The following is a 21,810-nucleotide window of genomic DNA, read 5'->3' on the forward strand; positions in this document are numbered from 1 at the left end:
GTTTTGGATGAACATCCAAAACAGTTTAATTTCTGTTCTTGGCAAAATGAAACTGTATGGTCTATAATGGCTCTTTTGACATGTTTGACAGTAAAGCATGTACTTATTGTCCAAAATTTTGGATTTAAAACATACTTTTTTTCTACCACTGAATTTAAACTCTTGATAATGCAGAGTGCGTGAGGGACTCCATAGTCATGGGCTAGTAGACAGTGGTGTGGTCTAGCATCAAACAACAGAAATGTACTTGACATCATCGCAGTTTAATTGTGAAAACAACCTTTTGTTGGGACTTCACCCAGTCATATGCACTTCCCAACATATCAGTGACAGTGCAGCCACCAAGGCTACAAGAACATACAGAAACTATCAAGCACCCATCCCTGCCACTGCATTAAGAACTGCAAATGTTTTTTCACTGAATGTGTTTGTTAGGACTCTTGAGCAATTCCTGCCAGCTCCAAGGAATCGGTCTTTGGTATCTGTTAAGCTTCAATAATTTACTGAAGCCCATGGTGAGGCCACTATGCAGCCACTACTGCCGTCGGCCACTAATGACGTGCAAACTCCTACCACAGCACTGATGCCAAGACAGCAAATGCCACATAACTAATCAATTTCTGCAAAACTTTGTGTGGGTGTTATCCAGTCCAGTTAGTCACTTTTATGTCCTAAGTGTGCAACAAAATGTTTTACATTAGCAATTGTATGTGTTAATATGTCTAGGAACAGCCAGGACAGTGTGAAGCACAGCTTTATTTACAGTCAAACACTGGGAACACTGGAACTTATAAAAGCTAGGACTACCACATCATTCATGGCATTAATAGTAAAATATGCACAGCTCTATTCACAGGGAAGATTGACAAAGCATGTCTTGCATTCATTGGGATAACAGTGGGCTGGGCATGGACACATGCAGGTGTGAACCTTCAGGCGCCTTGGAGTAACTTCCAGGTTGTCCCTTGCTACTAGCTGCAACTCTGCACTCCCAGCAGTGACTCTAGATGACTGTGGCAAAACATCTTGAAGGTTACAGTGCCTGCGTCCAGTGTTGACCTAATGTCAACTCTGTTACTGTTCAAGGCAAACGCAGCTCTTCTGACTAGTTTTTTCTCATGCAACATACAGCTAGACAGAAAATGCACTGATTAAATTTGTGTTGACAGAGTATATACCTAGAATTATAGAACCGCGGTTAAAGCTTTTTAAAGCCCTCTCATAAAATTTGCACAGCATGAGTAATGTTTTTCACGGCATCATTACTTTAAGCGAACTTGCAAGGTGTGTTCTTGCACGACTCAGCATTGATCGGTATGCCAGGACACCTCTACAACACACAAAAATGGTTTTGTTCGACAGTAAAATTCCATGACAAGAGAACATCGATATCATGAAGGGACACCATAGTGACTGTGCCATGTCAGCCCATTAACAGTTCAGATGCTTTTTCAAAAACCGCCGTTTCTTGAGGTAACAGTAAATAAGAGTAACCTGCTCTATGAAATGGAAAATGTGTGTTGCAGATTAGCTGCAGTGATTTGTTTTGGTACTGCACACGCCTTTTTAAAAACAGTCGCTTTTAAGCTAACGCTAAACAAGAGTAATCTGTACCACAAAATGGAAAATGTATGCTGCATCGGTTTTGATACTGTACTGTAACTCACAGAACTTGGAGCACTGGCAGCATTGTTTGCCCAACCAGTTTTTGACTTGTTCCTTGTTAACTGACAAGTTTCTTTGCTCTCAAACATCACAAAACACTCAACAGAAAATAAAAAGCCTGCAAAGAAAATAAAGAGAAGGAGCCCATGTTTCAAAAACACAAAGGATGGGACTGACTATTGACAACCTTACATTGGCACATTGTGTATTAGACAACCAGAATGAGAGTAGTTTGCAACACAGATGATGAGGCTTTGCAAGTTCTTCTCTTTCCAAGACAAATGGAAAACATTCAACACCCTGAGTGTGGAATGGTGCATTGGTACATTGAGAACATATTCAAAGTAATGCTGCATCACTGCCTGGTCCAAAGCTACTAAATTGATTTTTACAAGGTGAACTGCTGCATTTCATCAATGTTCTCAGATTCTGAATGAAGTTCAAGTGAAAATGCCAAATGTATGCGCAACAATAAGTCATGCTCACTTCTGCATGTTGCAGCATAGCTTATTTCAATTTTGCTAGCGTTCAACATGCCAAACAACTAAGCTGCATGCCCTGCATACCACCTTAAGCGAGAGTTTGCAACAAAGCTTAGGGGGATGCGACAACCTTCAACGTTTTTGCTATGCAGACTCATCAAGCAACAAGCACACAGTAGTAGCAGTGGACCAAACAGTAAATTTGCTTTGGCTCTGATGACTTCATCTCTTCAATAGAGACACTCAAAAGTGTAGAACACTGAACACTATGTACACACTGTTCTTTGGATTGCTCCGCATTTAAGGCAAGTGAAAACAGCTTAAAACAGCCGTTACGCTGATGACCCCCAGCCTCCTCGCACGTGTCCGGAGGGAATGGAGGTGTGGTGGTCACCTGACTAGACAAAAAGGACTGAAAAATGTTTCCAAACATTCTCTGGTGAACTAGCTTGTTAGCAACACCACTCCAGCAAAATGTGCCTTATACATGGTCACGTCTACAAGACAGCACTTTTTCACGTTAACCTGCAAAGAGCCACCTTAAGATCTGTGGCTACTAGAATGTGTGCCATGATCTGTTGCACAGACACTGAAAGAAAAATTGGGAGGTAGCTTTTGGTCACTGCCCGCTCTCAAAATGAGCACCAGAGGTTAATCAGCTGCACAGTGTTGCCTTGATCACTAATGTAACCTTCACATTGTGTTGCCTTGCTGCTCAAGTCTGGAGTGGCGTACTAGCAAGCTCTCACATACCGAGATGTGTGTACATCCTTTGGCTACTAGCTGCTTCGCAGAGACTATAGTTCTACGCCTTGGAGGAAAGCTCCCAACGAGCTCGGGGCAATTATTAACAACCAGTAAAATACATGAAGTGTATACAATGGAGCTTACGCATTGGCGTAAGTTTTCTTTGCCAGCCACTATGTTGCAGTGATACATATGGCTCCCGCAAGAATCTATCTGCCCACTGTAGCTGGGGTGCCTTAGAAATGTTCGTTGCCGGAAAAGCCCACAATCCTCGAGAAGTCTAGTTGACCACACTGCATCGTTTCAGGTACTTCATGCTAGATATCTGCAGAAACAACAAAAAGCAACAGATCTTGTGCATGTAAATTGGAATGTTGTTCTCTACTATACTGCAACTGCAGCCATGTGAAAGTTGAGATCGCTTAGAAGTACACAGGCTGAACCAGGTGACAGCTCAATCCTGCTTGTTCACAACATGCGCACAAAATAGTTCTTTGATCGCTTGGGTGTGCTGTTACGTAGTCCTCCACCGCTTGCAGAATCTGTCCACACACTTATTGCGAAGCTGGCATGAACACCACCACAGAGTATTGGGTAATGAAGGAAGGTCCTTGGGAGGAGCCAGTGGTCAGAAGACAAGCCAGTTAGGAACACAATGGCTGTCGGCCAATGGCAAGACCAGAATGGTGCAGGCGGTCGGGTTCTGAGGAACTGTGCTTTCTGTGTAGAGTCACCTGTAAAAAGCAAAGCAATCAGTTTTTGACAAAGTTGATTCTTGTCACTACAAACAAATGTGCTTGGTGTGCATGTGCACCTATGTGCACACGTCTGTGTATTGTGTGTAGCTTCTGTGTCACGGCCCTCCAAGTTTTACGATTCAAATTGGTCATTTATTGCCAATAAAGGGACGTGCTGACTGTATCCTTGGCGCTCCCACAAAGCAGGTGTGCAGTTTAACAGTCATCCCTCGCCTGGCACTAACTTTGCCATCGTCCAGATGAAGTGAAGTTAGTGTAAAACATGGGTTGAGGCTGTGGGGTGGTCACGGGACCATATTGTTTACAGTAGTGATCAAGTGACCACGAAGTAGTAGTACTAGTAAGTAGCTGACATATCCTGGATAAAATAATATAAACTCGTGATAAGAACCGAGCAGGGCTGTGTGATCACTATTTGGCAGCAGTGTATCTGAGCCTCAGGGATTGGCACTTAAAAAATTGCTTTGATACGCTCGTTTACTAGCAAACACACTTGGTAGTTCTGACACCTGTATTTAATTTTTGACTGTTTCTAACTCTATTCATTTTCTAACAAATTCATTTTCAGTGCAAGTAGCATCTTTTTCACTGGAATGTGGATGCCACAATGCCTGCTTCAGTTTGTCCTCTGCTCTCCGAGGTGAACTAGAGTGAGAGCTGATTACCTGATTACCAGTGGAACATAATTATTTACAATGCGAGATCCCTGCATGATGCATTTTTCAGGCAGCACAAATGTATAGCAACAGAGCAGGATCTTAACCACGCGGTCACTTTTAGTATGAATTTTTTTTAATTCCCTCACCAGAGCGCATTGTGCATAATTAAGGCCCTAGCTCCTTCCAATTCCACGAAAAATCACGGATTAGGCTCTTTTTCTTTTTTTGTGTGGAATGATGTGTTAACAGCAGCATGCTCTGTGGTTTGTTGTGGACATCAGTAAGAACGACAGTATGATCGAAATATATACAATCTCAATATAGATAGATGAAATAAGATATAGATTTTAACTTATTTGGTTGGTTTGTGGGGTTTAACGTCCCAAAGTGACTCAGGCTATGAGACGCCTTAGTGGAGGACTCCGGAAATTTCGACCACCTGGAGTTCTTTAAATTAACATGCACTGACATCGCACAGCACACTGGCGCCTTGCATTTCGCCTCCATGGAAAAGCGGCCGCCGAGGCCGGGATTCGATCCCACATCTTTGGGAACAGTAGTTGAGCGCCGTAACCACTGCGCCACCCCGGCTGGCTTTTAACTTATTTGTATGAATATAATATATTGAAAAGGGGAGCTTGAGGGCTCTGGAGGAATCGAAATGAATATTGGGACCATTTTTTTACCCTACACCAGCTACACTAGTGTACCTAAAAACCAATGGAGGTATAGGAGATTTTCTACACTGGTGTAGCTGGTGTATGTTAAAAAAATGACCCTATTATTACAATTATAATGCAATCTCAGACTGTCAAGGCCAACCAGAGAAAATGCAAATAAGCACAATAAAGTATGGAAGGAAAAGATAGCTTAATGCTATTGAAGAGGCAATGCTTTAGATGCATGCATCATAATTGAGTGAAGCCGAAACTCCGATACTATAATATACTCAGCCTCCCCGCCAGCTGCCCAGCCCTACACGTTTGCTGTTTTTTTGTCTTCCTTACCCCACAGTATCCTGTCAGCGGCTCTTTTCTCTCAACAACCCACACTGCCTTCTTTCTATGGCCATAGCTGGCTTCTCCTAGCCTGGTGGAAAAGATCTTTAGTTACCCTAAAGAGCTCAAGTGAAAAAAAAAAAAAAGAAAGAAAGAAAGAAAGAGAAAAAAAAGGAATATGTACTAATAGTTGTTAATATAAATTGAGGTGCGTTCTGAAGCATAATTTTACCTCTCCCATAGAATTTTGTGAATTCTTTGTTTGCAATTCGTAGAATTTTGTGGATTCCTTAGGTGCCTTACACATAATGTGCAGAATTTAGAATGTTCCGAACATTCATCATGCTGCTGACAAGTAGGCCAGGATAAAAGGAAGAGGCAATGCTCTAAAATGAGGTTTAACAAGCCAGTTGCATAAGGGGGACAAGGGACAAGGAACTGCATAAGGGGGGCAAGGGAAGTGGCAGGAAGAGGGGGACAGTATAGACGGGAAGATGGAACCACTAAGTACCTTGGAACCAAGTTTGAGAATCGATGCTCTGGACTAAACAAAATTAAGGACCCTAACAAACGTAACAGAACACATACTCACATTTTCCTGCAGCTGTCGTCCAATAGTTACAAAAGAGGGTCGTGCTTCAGGAGCCTTGAACCAGCACTCATGGATCAGTGTCTGTAAAGAAAGGAGTGCTTGTAGTGAGATTGATGCAGAGAGTTCCATGGAGAGGCCAGTATGTTTTTACATGGTAGTAGCAAGCTGAAGAAGAAATGAAGAGAGCATCAGAAAGGTTAGAATGATTTAATGGCTGACATGCCTAACAATGACACTCCACGCTTTGACAATATTTTGTTTAAATCGTCCCTTAACAAGAATGTGCCAGCATGGTGCGTGGGGCACATGTTCATGATTATGGCTAGACATTGATGCTTTCAGCGCTTGTATATGCCCTGAGCATCGAGGAGGTTGCAACACCTGTTTTCGGCTCATAAAACGTAGATCAGGCTTCCGGAGGAATTGTTTGTGACGCACATTTTCTGTGCTTTCATACAAATTTAGTGAAGATGGGAGTTCTTAGGGACCACAATAAAGCAGCAAAATCTGCAGCCAGCATTTCGTTAATAGTGAACCCAGCATACCTGCCCACAATATTAGCAACAGTTTATGGATGCTATAAGCTAGGAACATCTGAGAAGTAATAAATGTAAATTTATTTTTGGCAGTATTCCTGTTTTACATTTAAATATAGGTAATGCAGTTTTCAAATGAAGCTTCTAACATGCTGACAGATAAGGCAAGAATGCTGTGATGCTGATGCCTTAAAAAAAAAACTGTGTCAAATGAAAACTTTAGCATGCAGGTTGGAAAAAATCAAAACAAGTACTGAATAGATTGAAGTGTTCTTATTGTTTCTGATGAAGCACGGCTTGCTATACGTATATACTACATATGTAGGTACTATCACTAAAAATCGAAATGAACAGCTAGTATTTGGAGGTAGGACCTAACAACGCAATGAGGTACTTCTTACAGCAAACAATTGTTTGTCGCACTAACTTCTTAAGCTAACATTCAAAAGTAGCAACAGTGGAACAAATAATGCCATAACCATGATGTGTGTGATTTCATCAACCACAGTGGTGGGCCAATTATGCGAAGCTGTCCGGTGTCTCTCATACTACATTCAGAACAGAGCTCGAGAGGAGACAGTATGCGGGGACCCAGTCACACCAAAAACTAGTGGTACTTCAAACAGTTCTGCTTGGAGCTACAAACAGCACTCTCTCACTATTTCAACGACGCATTATAACAGTGTTGAATTCAATAAAGGCGGTGCAAATTATTGCTGATTAGAGCTCAGCACATTTGCCTTTTTAGAAGCGACCGTCAAAGTACCTGTTGCACGTGCCTCTCTTAATGGCCGCCTTTTTGAGCACATGAAGCACACATAAGTTGCACTCCAGGAAAACAAAGTGGACTCCTCAGGTTTTTCTCGCAACACATTGCGTAAAAGTAGGCATTGATTTTTGAAGTGCAAAAGGGGCACTGCACTAATGATAAGCTCTACGGTACAGTTGGTCTTGGTGACATGCCTGAAGCAAGCATTTCGCATGAATGCGGGTCGGGTCGTACCACAGCTTAGACTCCAGACGTGTCCACTTTCAAACAGTGCAATTCCTTTTTGGATGCTATCACGGCAGATATAATCTCCACACACTCACGCAAATGGCAAATCACATGTGCATATTTCTGCCATGCTTGCTGCCGCAATGGCGCACTAAGCAATGTGCCTTCTATGTGCTTCCTGCAGCCACTGATAGGTGGCCTTCAGTGGTGCCCCTACAGGCGGTGCATGGAGCGTATAAGAAAAAGCATTCAAGCAGTACAATAAAACGCAATGAATTTAGTCAGTGGTGTTATCTGTCAAGTGGCACATGGTCTGATCAACAGACAAGTGCTGCTCACCTAAAATGCTCCGCGGGAGGAACTATCCTGTGAGGATGAGCTACATTCCTCTTAAATGGTTTGCAGGATGACTTTACATGGATGACAGAGCTCTTCCAAAGTGCTTAAAGGTGTCAATAGTGCCCCCTTAAGAGGATTCCAACTAATGCTCAGTAATCATCTCTCTGCTGGGCAAACACGATATGCCCTAATTACATTTGTTTTTTTTTGTGCAGTCCAAGATAACTAAGCATGCTATTCCTGTGTACAGGATGCAGCTCACTAGACATTCAAGAAATGTGCATGTTCACCTTAAAGCTCCCAGTGCACTGCAGGTGATTCAGTGGCTGCTGCTGACCGGATGCAATTTGCCATATGACTGCGTGTGGGTGCTGAGAACCAAATGGGAAGGCTTCGGCGATCAGTTCATACAGGATCGTCCTGGAACAACAGGCAAAAATGCACCTACAGTGTAACATTTCATAGCCAGTTGCGGGTTAGCCATACGTCAAAATGCAATGCAAAATGTACTGCAGTAAATACATGCTAAACTTGGAATGGTGTTTCGCCATATACTAAAAAAATTGGCTGCTCCAGCACAACTCAGCATTGCTTATAGAATGCCATTCACCTGCATGTCTGTGTTGCTGTTCGCTTACTTCAGTTATTTCTCTGAAAACCGGCATTATAAGGAGATTGGTTGGTTGACAAAATTTTATTTGAGCCACTTAGGTGGCTCGGTAACAACATCTGCTCTTTCTTTTAACTGCATGCAGTGACAGTTCTAACGGCACTTGTGGCATTTGCCCTTTACTCCTCATGCACGTCACCAAGCTCTAAAACTACATAGGCGATCCACATACATTTATTGCCACTTTCACTGCGTGTGCTCTGCATCTTGCAAATGCAGTTGTGAACAGTTCAGCCAACAAACTTAGCTTGAGTAGTAATACGATTACATGGATTAATACATATATATCTTACCAAAGCTGATGTCATCCAAAACGATAAAATTGGGTTCAAACAAGGACAAAGGACAGTAAGTGTCACAGCTATGGAAGAATACGAAGATGAGGTGTACACAGTCAAAACCTTGTTGATAAATTTCCAGTTCGTACATGCTCAGTACACTTCTCCCCTGGTTAATATGTTCCTGGATAGCATGATTTCTCGGTTACTATGTTTAAAATTTTAGAAAATCCTGTTATAATATTTTAAGGGACCAACCATACATATACAAGCATGTAACTATGACTAAATTGGGGTCATGCAACGCGATCTGGAATGCAGCGACAAATCACCTGCCATGGCAGCTTTTCTGCAATGTAACTATGCAAGGGGCAAAGCACACACACACAAAAGAACAATTTGTTAAAATTTCAGTGGACTATTCCTGCGGAGACACAATATGAAGTGGAGAAGTAAAAAATGCCCAATTTCTCCAACTGTGGCACAAAACCTGTTTCAAATGCCTACAGCGGCTCGAGCAGCCAGAGCGACTAGGTTTCAACAAGTTGGAAATTTTTTTTTTTTCACATCGCACAAATGGTCGCATAAATCACTGTGATGAGAAATAGCCTTAAAAGAAAATGGGCGAAGTATACAAGAACTACAGCAACATTCTTGGTTACGAGCTGGCTAGGTCTCGGGAATGCAGCATCAAAACCAGGTACGCTGTGGCAGCCCGCAGCCGTGGCAACTTCCACGCAGTGCGTAGATGCAAAAAAGATTTTAGTTACTTCTGCTCTTGATATTTATGATCTTGTCAATGAAATGATAATTGAAATTTCTATGAAGGAAAGTAACCAATAAATGCCTTTGTACCACTCAACAATAACATTCCTGAAGGTGGTCTGAATCATATTCTCTTAATACATCTCTTCCTGCATTTCTTTTAAAAAGGTACATATCGCAATGAGAAAATCCATTAGCTTTGTTCAGGTGCCTAATTCTGCATTTTCAATAGTGCAGTTGTACCTCTTGGCTCATCCAGTAATTTTGACTCGGATGCATTTCAGAACCTAACTTAAAATGTAACTTATGCAGAGGGAAAGTGGTAATTTCTTCCTATTCTGTTAAACCTTGACATAAAAAAGATAAAAATGTCATTTTGCAAAAAAAATTCAAGTTTCTATCATATGCATTCTCAAATACAGTGCTCATAAGCTGTGGTACGAGACAGATGGCACTGAGCGCTCCCACTAAATTCTATAATCACACTTGAAGGTGTTTGCTTAACAAGAAGTTGTGGTCTATACCACTGAGACAGTAGAATCGAGCTTCTCGATTTGCATCAGTCATCCCACTGCAGCTTGACAAAAACTGCCAACAAAAGCTTTAGTCATGAGGCTTACCCAAAGGCATACAAGTCGGACTCCTGCGAAGGTTCACAGTCTGAGAAGACATTTGGTGGCTCCACTCGCAGCTTGCACATCAGTTCGGGGGCCAGGTACGTGAGGTGGCCCCGTGCAAGGCATCCACGGTCAGAGAGGTCACGTGCTCTCTCAGCGAGACCCTGATCCATGAGGCACAGCTTGACACGGCTTTCCAGTATGACATTTTTGGAAGTGAGTGTTTTGTGCACGATGCCCTTGGCATGCAAGTAGCCCATGCCCTGCACGGAGCAATGACACATTTAGAGGAAATACACATCATTATAGTTTGTCTTGGCAGCTGTGACACTCAGCTGTCCTAAGCGAAAAGCACATTTATTATCAAGTAGGGAACTGAAGTGCTGGCTCCCATTGAATACAAACATAAAAAAGCTGCCTGCAGCGTGTCAGTTCAAATATCTACAGTTGAAAACCGTTTACATTAGAGCATCTAAACACTTAAAATGTAACTTCTCTCTCACCTATGTTTGTCACATACTGCAGCAAGCCCCAATGTGCCATATCACTTCCAACCGCTTTAGGAAGGAAGACATACTTCCACAGTGCACTTTAAATGCTCATCTTAATTTACTGAGGAGTTCCCTGACTTGCCACATTCATGGTGGTGGTAGATGCATTTGAGTGCTTGGGATTACTCTGCTCACCTGCACAATCTGCCTTGCAATATTGACCTTGGTGTGGAATGAAAGGTGGTGTTTCTTGATGTGGATGTGCTCGAACAGTGATGGGCCTTTCTTCATGCTGAAAAAATGTGCAAAACAGTGTTACCATTATTGATCAGGGAATGCGGCCGCTACGGCGATGCATGTACACTAGCAGAAAAGGCAAGTGCTAACCTGGTAATGATGGCATACTGTGGAGGTTCTGCACATGCACCCATGAAGAGAGCAATGTTTTCATGACGGATCATGCAGAGCTTCCCAACTTCTTCCCAGAATTTGGATACATCTTGCTCTTTGGTGTGCCGAAATGTATAGATGAGGACCTCTCCATGCCAACGCCCCCTGCAAATGAATTTGCACAGTTCATATAGAACACCATGCACGATTGGCAATTTGCAGCAAGGCTGAAGCATAAAATTTGCAGCATCATGCAACTATTTTGCACAAAACGGTGACTGTAAATAGTACAGCAGCTAGCATTACTGGTACAAGAAGCTTATGTCATTCTGTTTTCAGTGTTTGCAACGATAATCTCGGAGCACTAGCAAGCATTTTTGTCTAATACCGTAATACGTGCCATACACAATTACCTGTAGATATCTGCATCCCGTCCCTGTCGCAGCCGTTCCTTGAACTCCACATCCTTGTATGGGACACACCATTCACCTAGTGTATCCCTGATGTTGGCGCTTTGGTTTCTGAATGAGCAGAGCAGGGCAGCCATGTGTAAGTAATTCATTCAACCATATTGCTCTTGTAATGGTGGGCACGGAGTTGCACTCACTTTGATTTGTCATCCTGTTCACCCTCTTCAACTCCAGGCTCTGGTTCTTCGGGAAAATTGTCTGCGCATGAGAAAACAGCTGTGTTACTATTAAGCTTGACGGAAGGACATCCCTCACACTTACCTGCCGGGTTTCCCGCTGACCTTCCGAGAGGTGGCCATGTGGCGCAGAGCTTCTCCACGTCGTTGGCTTTGGTCTCGAGGCTGAGCGTGCGCGCCTTATTGGCCAACCACTGCCGTCCCGAGCGGCCGTGCTCGCTGGTCACCGCGTTCTGCCGCACCAGGCTGGCCCGTGCCGGATGCAGCCGGCAGCTGGGTGCCCCCTCGTGTGCAGCGCGGGCGCGGCAGTCGAGCTCCGTGTCCGACGGCGTCTGCACGGCCGATGAGGCCGAGGACGAGATGTAGCCGCTCGACGAGAGGCTGCCATTGGGCGACAGGATTCCGCGGCTGCCGGCGAACGACGCTTTGCGGGCGTAGTGGTGGCAGGTACACGGCGGCGTGGCGGCCGGCGGCTGGTGGCTGTTGCCGGGCACCTTGAGCTTCTTTCGAGCCAGCCGCTCGTCGGCCAGCCGCGAGCGGCTTTTGTCGCGGCCGCCGGAGTCAGGCCGTGCAGCCTTGCGCCTCTGGGAGAGCCAGTGGACTACCTTGAGCAGCCCCGTCACGGCTAGCGTAGGAGATCGGGGTAGCGGCGTCTGGGCAGGTGCCGCCGCTGGGTCCACACCGCCGCTGAACAGGAACGGCTGGTCCATCAGCGGGCTTACGGTGACCACCTCGTGGCCGACGCTCGAGTAGCGCCACTCCTGCTCCTCGGGCTGTTCTTCGGCTGCACGGTAGTAAAGGACGCAGCGATTAGTCCACGAGACGCGGAAAGCTTTGGCAACGCAGCCCCGCCGCGGTGGCACATGGTTAAGGCAACGAAACAATCGTGCGGCCTGCTAATCTGCGATTATATGGAGGAAATTGCAAACCGGGGTGTTTTCAAACCCCCAATTGTACGATGGCATCCGGAAGTATTTAATCCTAGCATAGCAAATCTAGTCCAGTACATTGTCTGAACCTGACCATTTTATAACGATCCGAATAGAAATGTAGAATCCTGGGAAACCTTTATTCAGACGAAAGCCTTGAATGGTTCATGCTGTCGTGGACAAAGTGTGTCCCGCTTTTGCAGCGTTCTGGCTGGCCGAGGCGAGATGCGCCCTGCCATCTGCAATGGCACACTTGAACGCCGGAGAAAGTGTGATACTGCGCCTTTCCTTTCCTGTAAGCCAATTATATGTAGCATTGCAACGAACGCCGATAAAAGACGAGAGGCAAATGATAGGAGAGGAAGGGTAGGCTTTCGCCATTCTTCTCTTAAGAGACATCTAAGAGACCCTCCAATTTTTACTCAATTACGAACCAGATGAGCAACGCAAAGTCATCGGTCTCGCCCTGGCCGCCGCCGAGTCCCAAGGGATTCCGGCTGTTAGGAGAACGACTGGGGGTGTAGGCTAAATAAAGCCTTCTTCCTTGACGGGTGCGAATAAAATTTATTTCCTCTCTTTGAGCCTACTTTTGGTACTCCTGCTCCTTTTGCAAAATAACGCTTTTGTTCAGGCAAGGCATGCGGCACTGCAAGCTGGTCGAGGACATACGCGCTCGCGAGATGGGAGAACACTCACAGGCATCCGGGCCTGCGTAGTTGGCCACGCCGCGCCGTCCCAGGTCGACCACGGTGGCCGGGGAGCACCAGTGGGGGCTGTGGTTGGCGCAGGACTCGTGCGACAGCGCCCTGCAAGGAGCCATGGTTCGCCGTTAGCCAGGGGCACGCGCAGCCGCAGCTGCACGAGGGGAGTGGGTACAACGCGCCGAACGACGTGGCCGGTCGCCGGCGAGCAGCGCGGTCTGCCCTCCCCGCGACGGCGCCAACAGCGGCCACAGCGGCGCAGCAGTCCACCGCCCCGCCGCTGCAGCTTCCAAGCCCGGAGACGCGCTGTCAGCGACGGGGACGCTCTGCGCCAGCTGTTGGGCCGACGCACGCAGCTCCGATCGTCGACAGCGGTAGTGCATTTTGCTGTTCCCTCGGGACAACAACGGCCCGTACCCCTCAAGAGGGTTATTCTACCAGGGTTCGACTTCACACATACGTGCTACCTTATTCTATCAAAAAGAAAAACAACGCAAGCCCGAATCACACATCAAAATGAAGTGTCGGATAGTCCTGCTATCATACGACCCTAATTGTTATTCAAACGTATCCCCCCCCCCCCCCCCTTTTTTTTTTTTTTTGCTGCAGCACTAGTACCCGCATTCTCGCAAAAACCCGATGTCTGAAGCCGATTTAAAAAAAAGACGCGCGATGTACCGTGTGTTGCTGCGGCTGTAGGAAGAAGGAAAAAATGCACGGGCTTGCTACTTGCTCTGTAGCTGAGCCACCTGATTGATTTATAGGAAGGGAAAGGCGCGGTAACTGTCTCACTTGTTTTCTGTGGACGCCTCAACCGCGCCGTGAGGGAAGGGAGGAAGGTGGGAGTGAAAGGGGAAAGCCGTAGTGGAGGGCTACGGAGTAATTTCTATCACGGGGATCTTTAACGTGCGCTGACATCGCACAGCACACGGACGCCTCTTCGTTTCGCATCCATTCTCGGCTTCGCTTTCGGGAACAAAAATTATGAACAACGGCAGGCTTCGAATCATCAGAAAATATACATTGCATCGATGGAGCATAAATGAGCTCGAGATCGCGTACGGGGTTGGGTCAACGCCTCCTGCGTTGGCTGAGTGCAGGACCACCTCGCCATCGCTGCTGGCATGAATCAAGCGCTGAGCAAGATCCCACTCACGGAACGGCGGGAAAAACCAGCAGGGCGACTTGGCATACGTGCAGCGGTACCTTGATGCATATTCTTCTTCTACTTCTACGTCATGGAGTACCACGCTCTAGCAAAACGTTTACATGTTATAATGTAAACAATGTAGTGCCCATCCTGTGTCCCTTCTTTTATTGTCCCTTGTAGTTTGCGCTGTTTACATGAGTACTATGCTCATCGTTTCGTGGCGCTGCATGATGTCCAGTTTTTTGAGCTCACCGATTTTCTGTAACACCGTCACTTTGTTTTTCTCCGAGTTATTTATTGCCTTGTCGCTTTGTGCACGGTCTCTTGACACTCATTCTGAAGTAACACGAAAACAGCTTCATACTAGTTTGGCAACCGTAAGCAACTCTCTCTCTCTCTCTCTCTCTCTCTCTCAGTAAGTGCGCGTGCGTGTGTCTCACTCCCACCTTCCTCCCTTCCCTTACGGCGCGGTTGAGGTGTCTACAGAAAACAAGTGAGACAGTTAACGCGTCTTTCCCTTCCTGTAAATCAATCAATCAATCAATCAATCAGTGTGCGCGCTTTTTTTTTTTCGCCGTTTAGGGTGTAGCGACGCTCGCGTGCAATTATCGCGCTTGCGAACGCGTGCGCTGCGCGCATGCAATTTCGGCGTGCGTTCTGTCAAGAATGACATCCTGGGCCCGGATTGGACGCCTCGCCTGGGCCCTCATCACAACAGGGAGAGACTAGAGTGGAGCTGTGCTCGCTGCTCAACTGCCCGCATTGACAACCGAGCTGTAATGAGTGCCCGATGACCTTTCTTTTCGAAGGTGTACAGGAGTTACGATGACCTCGGCCTGAAAACCGGCTCTCGAAAGGTCGCCATGCACGCACACCTCACGACGGAGAGGCACCGCGGGCTCGAAATCTACTGCGCGAAAACAGCGCACAAGCTGATTGATTTATAGGAAGGGAAAGGCGCGGTAACAGCGCGCAAGCTGCTCCGTCCTAAGCTTCGAAAGAGCGGAAAGTGACGGACCTCTACCGCGCTAATCGTCAACGTCCTAGCAAGCACTTGCGGAGACATCGGAGGGTGGCTGGTCCTGGCCCTGATGGGGCTAGGATAGGTAGGTCACCGCCGCTGGTGGCGGAGGCCTGCCACCGAATTTTTATCTGTTGTAGGCCGTCACTGCACCCTACACCGCGTCGGTGGTGGACAACGGCCGTTGCGGCAAGCGTCTTTCTCTTCCTCTTCTTTTTCTTTCTTCTCTATTTTCTCTTCTGTCCGCACGAGGCAGCGGAGGTGGCTCAGCTACAGAGCCAGTAGCAGGCCCGTGCATTTTCTTTTCCTTCTTCCTACAGCCACAACAACGACAACCGGCCATCGGCTGCTGAGCAGGTCACGAAAGCAAATCCCGGCCCCGTTTCGATGGAAGAGATTCCGGATCCATTTGCAGTATATGTCACACTCCAGGCGCAGTATATGTCAAACTTGTTCCGTGGACACCTGAAGCATGCCGCAAGGGAAGGGAGGAAGGTGAGAGTTGGAGCGGAAAGAGAAAGGGGTGCCGTAGTGGAGGACTCCGGAGTAACTTCGACCACGTGGGCATAGAGGCCTGGGGATCTCTTGTTCTGACATCGCACAGCACACGGACGCCTCTTCGCGGCTCGAATGACGGCAGGCATGGCGCGCTCGCGTGCGCAGTACCAAGCGGCACAGCTTCGCCCACTTTGCGCCTCCCCGGCCGCGTATTTGGGTTTGCTCGGTACGGTGGCTCCGCAAGGGACAAAGCAACAGAAGAGACGAAGAAAACGGGCTGTTCCGACTAGCATCTACCGCCCCCAGGAGCCGAGCAGCCTAGCGATTAGCGGCGCGTGCTTTTTCAATGGGCGTCACGTTGGACGCGGCACTAGCTTGAGGGAGATAATACTATTACTATTACTACTACTACTACTTCTACTACTACTACTACTACTACTACTACTACTACTACTACTACTACTACTACAACTACTACTACTAAATATAATAATAATAATACACATTAATATTTCTCTGCTAATTATATTATTATCATTAGTAGTAGTAGTAGTATAGAGGAAGACTCGTTTCACGAAGTTGGCACTGAATTGTCTACTTAACGGCCGAATTCACTGGCTAAATATTATCTTCACAGTTTTAATTAATAATAATAATAATAATTATTTCACAGGAAGGGAAAGGCGCAGTATCTGTCACACTTGTGTCTGTGGACACCTGAACTACTCCGTCTCCTCTCTACTACGGCTCCTCTTTCTCTCTTCCTCCCTTGTGTCTGTAGACACCTTCATCCCTTGGTGTCCACAGACACAAGTGTGACAGATACTGCGCCTTTCCCTTACTGTGAACCAATTAATATTATTTAAAAATGTGAAGATAATATTTAGCCAGTTAATTTGGCCGTTCCCTACAGACAATTCAGTGCCAACTACTACTACTACTACTACTACTACTACTACTACTACTACTACTACTACTACTACTGCTACTACTAATAATAATAATAGTAGTAGTAGTATTAGTAATAGTAGTAGTATAGCCTTTCTCAAGCTCGTGCCGCGTCCAACATGACGCCCATTGAAAAAGCATGCGCCGCTAATCGCTAGGCTGCTCGGCTCCTGGGGGCGGTAGATGCTAGTCGGAACAGCCCGCTTTCTTCGCCTCTTCTGTCGTTTTGTCCCTTGCGGAGCCACCGTACCGAGGCCGAGCAAACCCAAATGCGCTCCCCGGCCACGCGCAGCATTCCCACGGAGAGGTGTTCTTTTCCTGCTGTCAAGATGTGCTGCATAGCGGCTCATATTATGCGTGCGCGGCTCCCAACCCGAATGCTGCGAGTTCGATTCTTGTTTCTTGCATGTTCGTTTCTTTCCTCAGTGGCCTCAAACGGACAGCTTTTAAAAACATGGGCCTATAATGCTCCCGCATTAAAATGAATAACTGACTGTGGCAGTATATATATACGTGTCACAAGCGCACTCACCCGCACTGCTTGCAGCGGATGCCCGTGAAGTACACCATCTTGTTGCATGTGGAGCAGCGCTTGGGCGTCGAAAGCGTGCGGGTCAACCTGCGTACACACAAACAAAAAAGGCATTAGCAGTATTCAACACACACACTCGTGGGCTCAAAGTTCGCTGCGAATAGCACTGAGTTGAAGTGTCCCTTAAATTTTCAAACAAATTTCAACTGCTATAGGGGTGCGAATAGTGACAATTTTCGAATATCGAACCGAACATCCTTGTATCCGGTTCGATGAATGGCTCAAATAATGCGTACATTCAAGGGCCGACTGCAAATTGTTTTTAAGATTTCCAATAGTTCTAGAATAACTGATGTGAAATGCGAATAAAGCAAGCCGTAGTTATATATGTTTCGAAAGCTGTTTCAAAAGTTAGGGGCACACTTGAGTTCCGCCTTTAAGATATGACGCGACAGCGACTTGTCTTCTGATTACATGCATACTAATTAGCCTGCAGTCGTAAGACATCACACTACGTGAAAGACCACGCTACATACATATAAGCTTCCGCTTGTTCCGAATCCGTGCAAGCACGCCTTGCGCGGCCTAGTCGGAGTATTCGAGATAGACGTCAGCGAGGTATTGTACTTGGTGCTTGCGGCAGCGTGCTTGTTCTCTGAGGGCGATTGGTATCAAGAGTTGTGGAAGGCTCTGCCGATGCCATTGCTTTCAGTCACACCAATGCAGTTTTTTTTTTTTTTATTACGTCTTTATTTCTGACCACGCGGCGCCTCACGGTGATTCTCGTGTGGACAGCGAGCACGCGCTCCCTAGCCGCGCAATGCACCCCGTCATAGAACACGCGCTGGAAGCTTTGCAAGGTTACAAATAAAACTAGGGTGGCTAGTAAAACAGTAGCCTCTGTGCGCATATCTTCATTCGCAATGGCGTTAGTTTAGGTGATAATTAAAAGCCCTGCTTAGTTGTCAATGCTCAAATCGGCAATGCTATGAACAAAACAGGAAACTACGAGTTTTGAACATCGTTCAAGCAGCACCTTATGTACTTAGGCCGGCAGGATGGATGGATGGACACTGGACCAACAGAATTTGCCTATCGAGGAAAAGAGGGCGCAAAATGTAACCGCTAAGCGAATACTTGCATTTAAAAAGTCGCTTGTTAGAACGCTATGCCGCACAGGTAAACAGACCCTTCTCTGATGTGTACTCTGTTCCTGTTATCATCCTAATGCACCACTGCCGCCACTTGAAAGCTTCTCGTAGCTGTTCGCACCAAAAGGGACGCTTTATGACTGGACGACGGCCTTTAACTGGCACACCATGCAGGACAGACATAGGAGTGGTGGCGATGTGCATAAGCATTCTTGAATCGATTACGTTGATCGATACCTGGTGCACGTTCAAGAACTGCAGGCAACCGAAATTAATTCCGGAGCACTACACTTGCGACGTGCCTTCAGAAGCGTCCAGGTCCGCGATCGGAGCGCATTTATCACGATTTCGATATCGTCGCGAGTCAAACAGGTCGATGGCACCTCGTGAAATGCAGTCTGATGCAGGTGTCTGGTGAGTTGACTTGTTCCTTGCGCGCGAATCAACTCGACCCGCTTCGCCCCTTGGCGGCGGCCGAAATCCCTTCAGACGGGCTAAACCCGACTGTCATGTGAATGTGCAATCATTTATTTGTTTTCACGTATACAGAAATCGAACAAACAAAACCTTAAAGGAAGACGCCCAGTCATTCGGAAATCCTTTTAACACTAAACGTTGTGGCCTCGACAGCTCCGTACAATTGTTTCTTGAGCAACTGTGCGCCCGAAGACTACCGGCAACACGACGGTAGTTGCTTGTTTCCGAGTCCAGTGATATTAATGATCGGCGCGGCCTTGGCCATCACCTGCCGACGGCTTGCAGCTGCCTGGCGCACGCCAAGTTTCTTACCTCGCGGGCCGTTTCGGTTCAGACTCGGCGGCCACACATGGTGCCTCACCGCTATCTGGCGTCCACTCCTAGTCCACTTGCTAATGTGCTAATGTTCCGTCCGAACGACGATAAACGCCGCGGTTCACCTTGCTGGCACGCATGTGTGTCCTTAAGGGGGCTGCCTGCACAGTAAAAGTGAAGCTGTGGCTAAAACCCAACGTGACATATCTCTATACTTTCAATGCCTGCCCTTCCGTGATCGTTTTCCTTCTTTTTCCTTTTTTCCCCGCCTCCTTACCCTCTGCGTACGAAATTCCTGCAATGCTTTCTCTTCGAGATAGATAACTATATCGCTTATTCGCGATATATCGTGTGAAGTGTACTCATTATTACGCGGAGCTTGCTCCCAAAGTTTGATGTCAGCATGCTCTCAGAGGCCTAATCTGTGCGAAGAAATTTCCATGGCGTCAGTGTGAGGTAGCTGCGGCAGGAAAAGGTTGAATGACGAATGTTCGCCTTCCAGTCAGCATCCAACAATTCCTCGTCCCTAGCTATTTTCTGACATTTGTTGCGGGAAAAAAATGGGAAGGCATTTGGAGGATGCAAAAAAAAAAAAGAAAAAAGAAAAAATCGGGGTGGCATGAGCTCCACCTTGAATGACGCGAAAACGGCCTGACAGTCGTTAGTGTATACCTCATTAAACGAAAGACCACACGACATACAGACAAAAATCCCCGTGTGTTCATAAGTTATACATTGTCTTGTAAGACTTGGACTTTAGCGTGTTGGCCGCGAGCCCAAGAGCCGTGGGTTCGAGGTGAATCATTTGAGACATATATTTGTGGCGACGCTTTAATTCGCACTGTATGTCATGTTTTAATCGTCTCCATTCCGAGCGCGACGTGGCGTTTAAAGTGAGCGTTGCGGGGTGTTTAAAATATTTGCCCACGCGAGCTCATGGCTGCTACACGAAGACTCTGTCTACCAATCATAGTTTTTCGCTTAATGCCAACTGCGCTGAAGACGGCAACGCTGGCTTTTTTTGACATTGGACATTGTGTATACGATATCGCGTAAAAGTGGTTCTCTATCTTTGGACCTTGCAAATGGGTTCGAGGCGTTCCACCTGGTACTTCGCACAAATCATAATCGTTACACAAAATGCTCACTGTCGCACGACATAAGATTTTCTCGAATTTTACAGACGCTAACAAAGGTTTATTATTATGGAACATTCCCTAGGATAATGTGAAGGCAATGAAATGATTTTTTTTCTTTGATTCATTCAGAATTTAGGACAAGGAAAACATAAAAACTTATTAAAGCTGTTGCAAGATTAAAGCTGTTGCATTCTTGAGGTTGGAGCAAAAAGGTTGGTAATTAAACCCAATTTAAAAGCAACAAAAAGAAACAAAAGAGATACTTCGCACACCGCCCTTGCTATCAGACATTTGTCTTCATTCGTACACAGCTTCACCAAACCCCTCATTATTGGAACGATTTTTGGTTTGCTTCCCTTGGTTCCCGAGGTACCGGGCTAGATCATTCGTAATTGCACTTTGTACTTCGCAGCTGCGAGACTTCAGCGAGAACTACGCTCGGATCCCAGCTCTGTCAAAAGCACTCGTGGTTCCTGCTCCCTCAAACACCAGGGCTGCACGCAAGGCATGCCACGCTCCGGGAACGATTAACCGCCCCAAATAACGACCGCATCGCGATCGACGAATTCCCGTAATGGGCCAACAATGGGAAGGGCCTTTCGCCACGACGTCGCCCCGCGCTGACGTCACCACTGGAGAAGGGTAGGGTGCTCGATGCCCCGGGAATGCCCTCGCCACTAATCCGTCACATTTGTTTGGGGAAGCTAGGGCCTCCCTCCCCGTTATTTCACCACGCTTATAGTGCTGCTCGCGGGCTGTTCCAGACCTGAGTCGCTGCTCGCAGTCACATACATGCATAAAGTCATACTGCAGCCTCGAAACAAGGTTCAGGTAAAACCAAATATGGTATCCAGCGCACTGCAATCCCATTTGTATTAATGTGCTAGGCAACGGTGCGAACGATGCGCGGCTAATTTTAATATAGAGGTAGAGGAGGGCCGGGGGACTGGCAGCGTTAGGTCCTGCACAGGGCTCCACTGACTCGCGCTTCCGAAAGATTTTTTATTTGCAGTTTCCTTCGTCAAAACTGTCTCGTTTGCAGCCATGCCACGGTCAAGGCCATACGACGTACGAAGACGCCGACAGATCACTTGGCGCTCGTCTGCAGAGCATCGTTGATCACATTCGCCTTCATCACCGCCGTTCTTAGCGACGCTACGTGATGTCTCGATTGAGCTTATGCACTACATACGCGCGCCCCTCTCCATCCCACAAGCGATCGGTAACACAGGTGGCACGTCACGGGCCCATTCTGGTTGACGCAGTGCGAGCACACAAAGCGTAACCGTCCATCACGCGCACGTGCGCGCTAAAACTCC

The 21,810-nt window shown here is 46.7% G+C and overlaps 1 protein-coding gene across 3 annotated transcripts in view; it reads right to left on the reverse strand.

Moving 5' to 3' along the window:
- Positions 1-736: 736 nt before the first annotated feature.
- LOC146198172 (uncharacterized) overlaps positions 737-21,810 on the reverse strand; it is a 104,072-nt gene continuing 82,998 nt past the window's right edge. For all 3 annotated transcript variants that reach the window (XM_084593528.1, XM_084593529.1, XM_084593530.1), the window contains exons 2-12: positions 17,410-17,496; positions 13,256-13,365; positions 11,716-12,414; positions 11,592-11,652; positions 11,398-11,505; positions 10,982-11,149; positions 10,790-10,886; positions 10,107-10,366; positions 8,064-8,193; positions 5,902-5,982; positions 737-3,628 (exon numbers count right to left, since the gene is read on the reverse strand). In XM_084593528.1, coding sequence (XP_084449654.1) covers positions 3,539-3,628; positions 5,902-5,982; positions 8,064-8,193; positions 10,107-10,366; positions 10,790-10,886; positions 10,982-11,149; positions 11,398-11,505; positions 11,592-11,652; positions 11,716-12,414; positions 13,256-13,365; positions 17,410-17,496 — 1,891 coding nt within the window. In that variant the 3' untranslated portion in view covers positions 737-3,538. The remainder of the gene's footprint in view (positions 3,629-5,901; positions 5,983-8,063; positions 8,194-10,106; positions 10,367-10,789; positions 10,887-10,981; positions 11,150-11,397; positions 11,506-11,591; positions 11,653-11,715; positions 12,415-13,255; positions 13,366-17,409; positions 17,497-21,810) is intronic.

This window comes from Amblyomma maculatum, chromosome 2 (genome assembly GCF_055883805.1).
Source record: "Amblyomma maculatum isolate TAMU_Amacu chromosome 2, ASM5588380v1, whole genome shotgun sequence".
Classification (NCBI taxonomy): Eukaryota; Metazoa; Arthropoda; class Arachnida; order Ixodida; family Ixodidae; genus Amblyomma; species Amblyomma maculatum.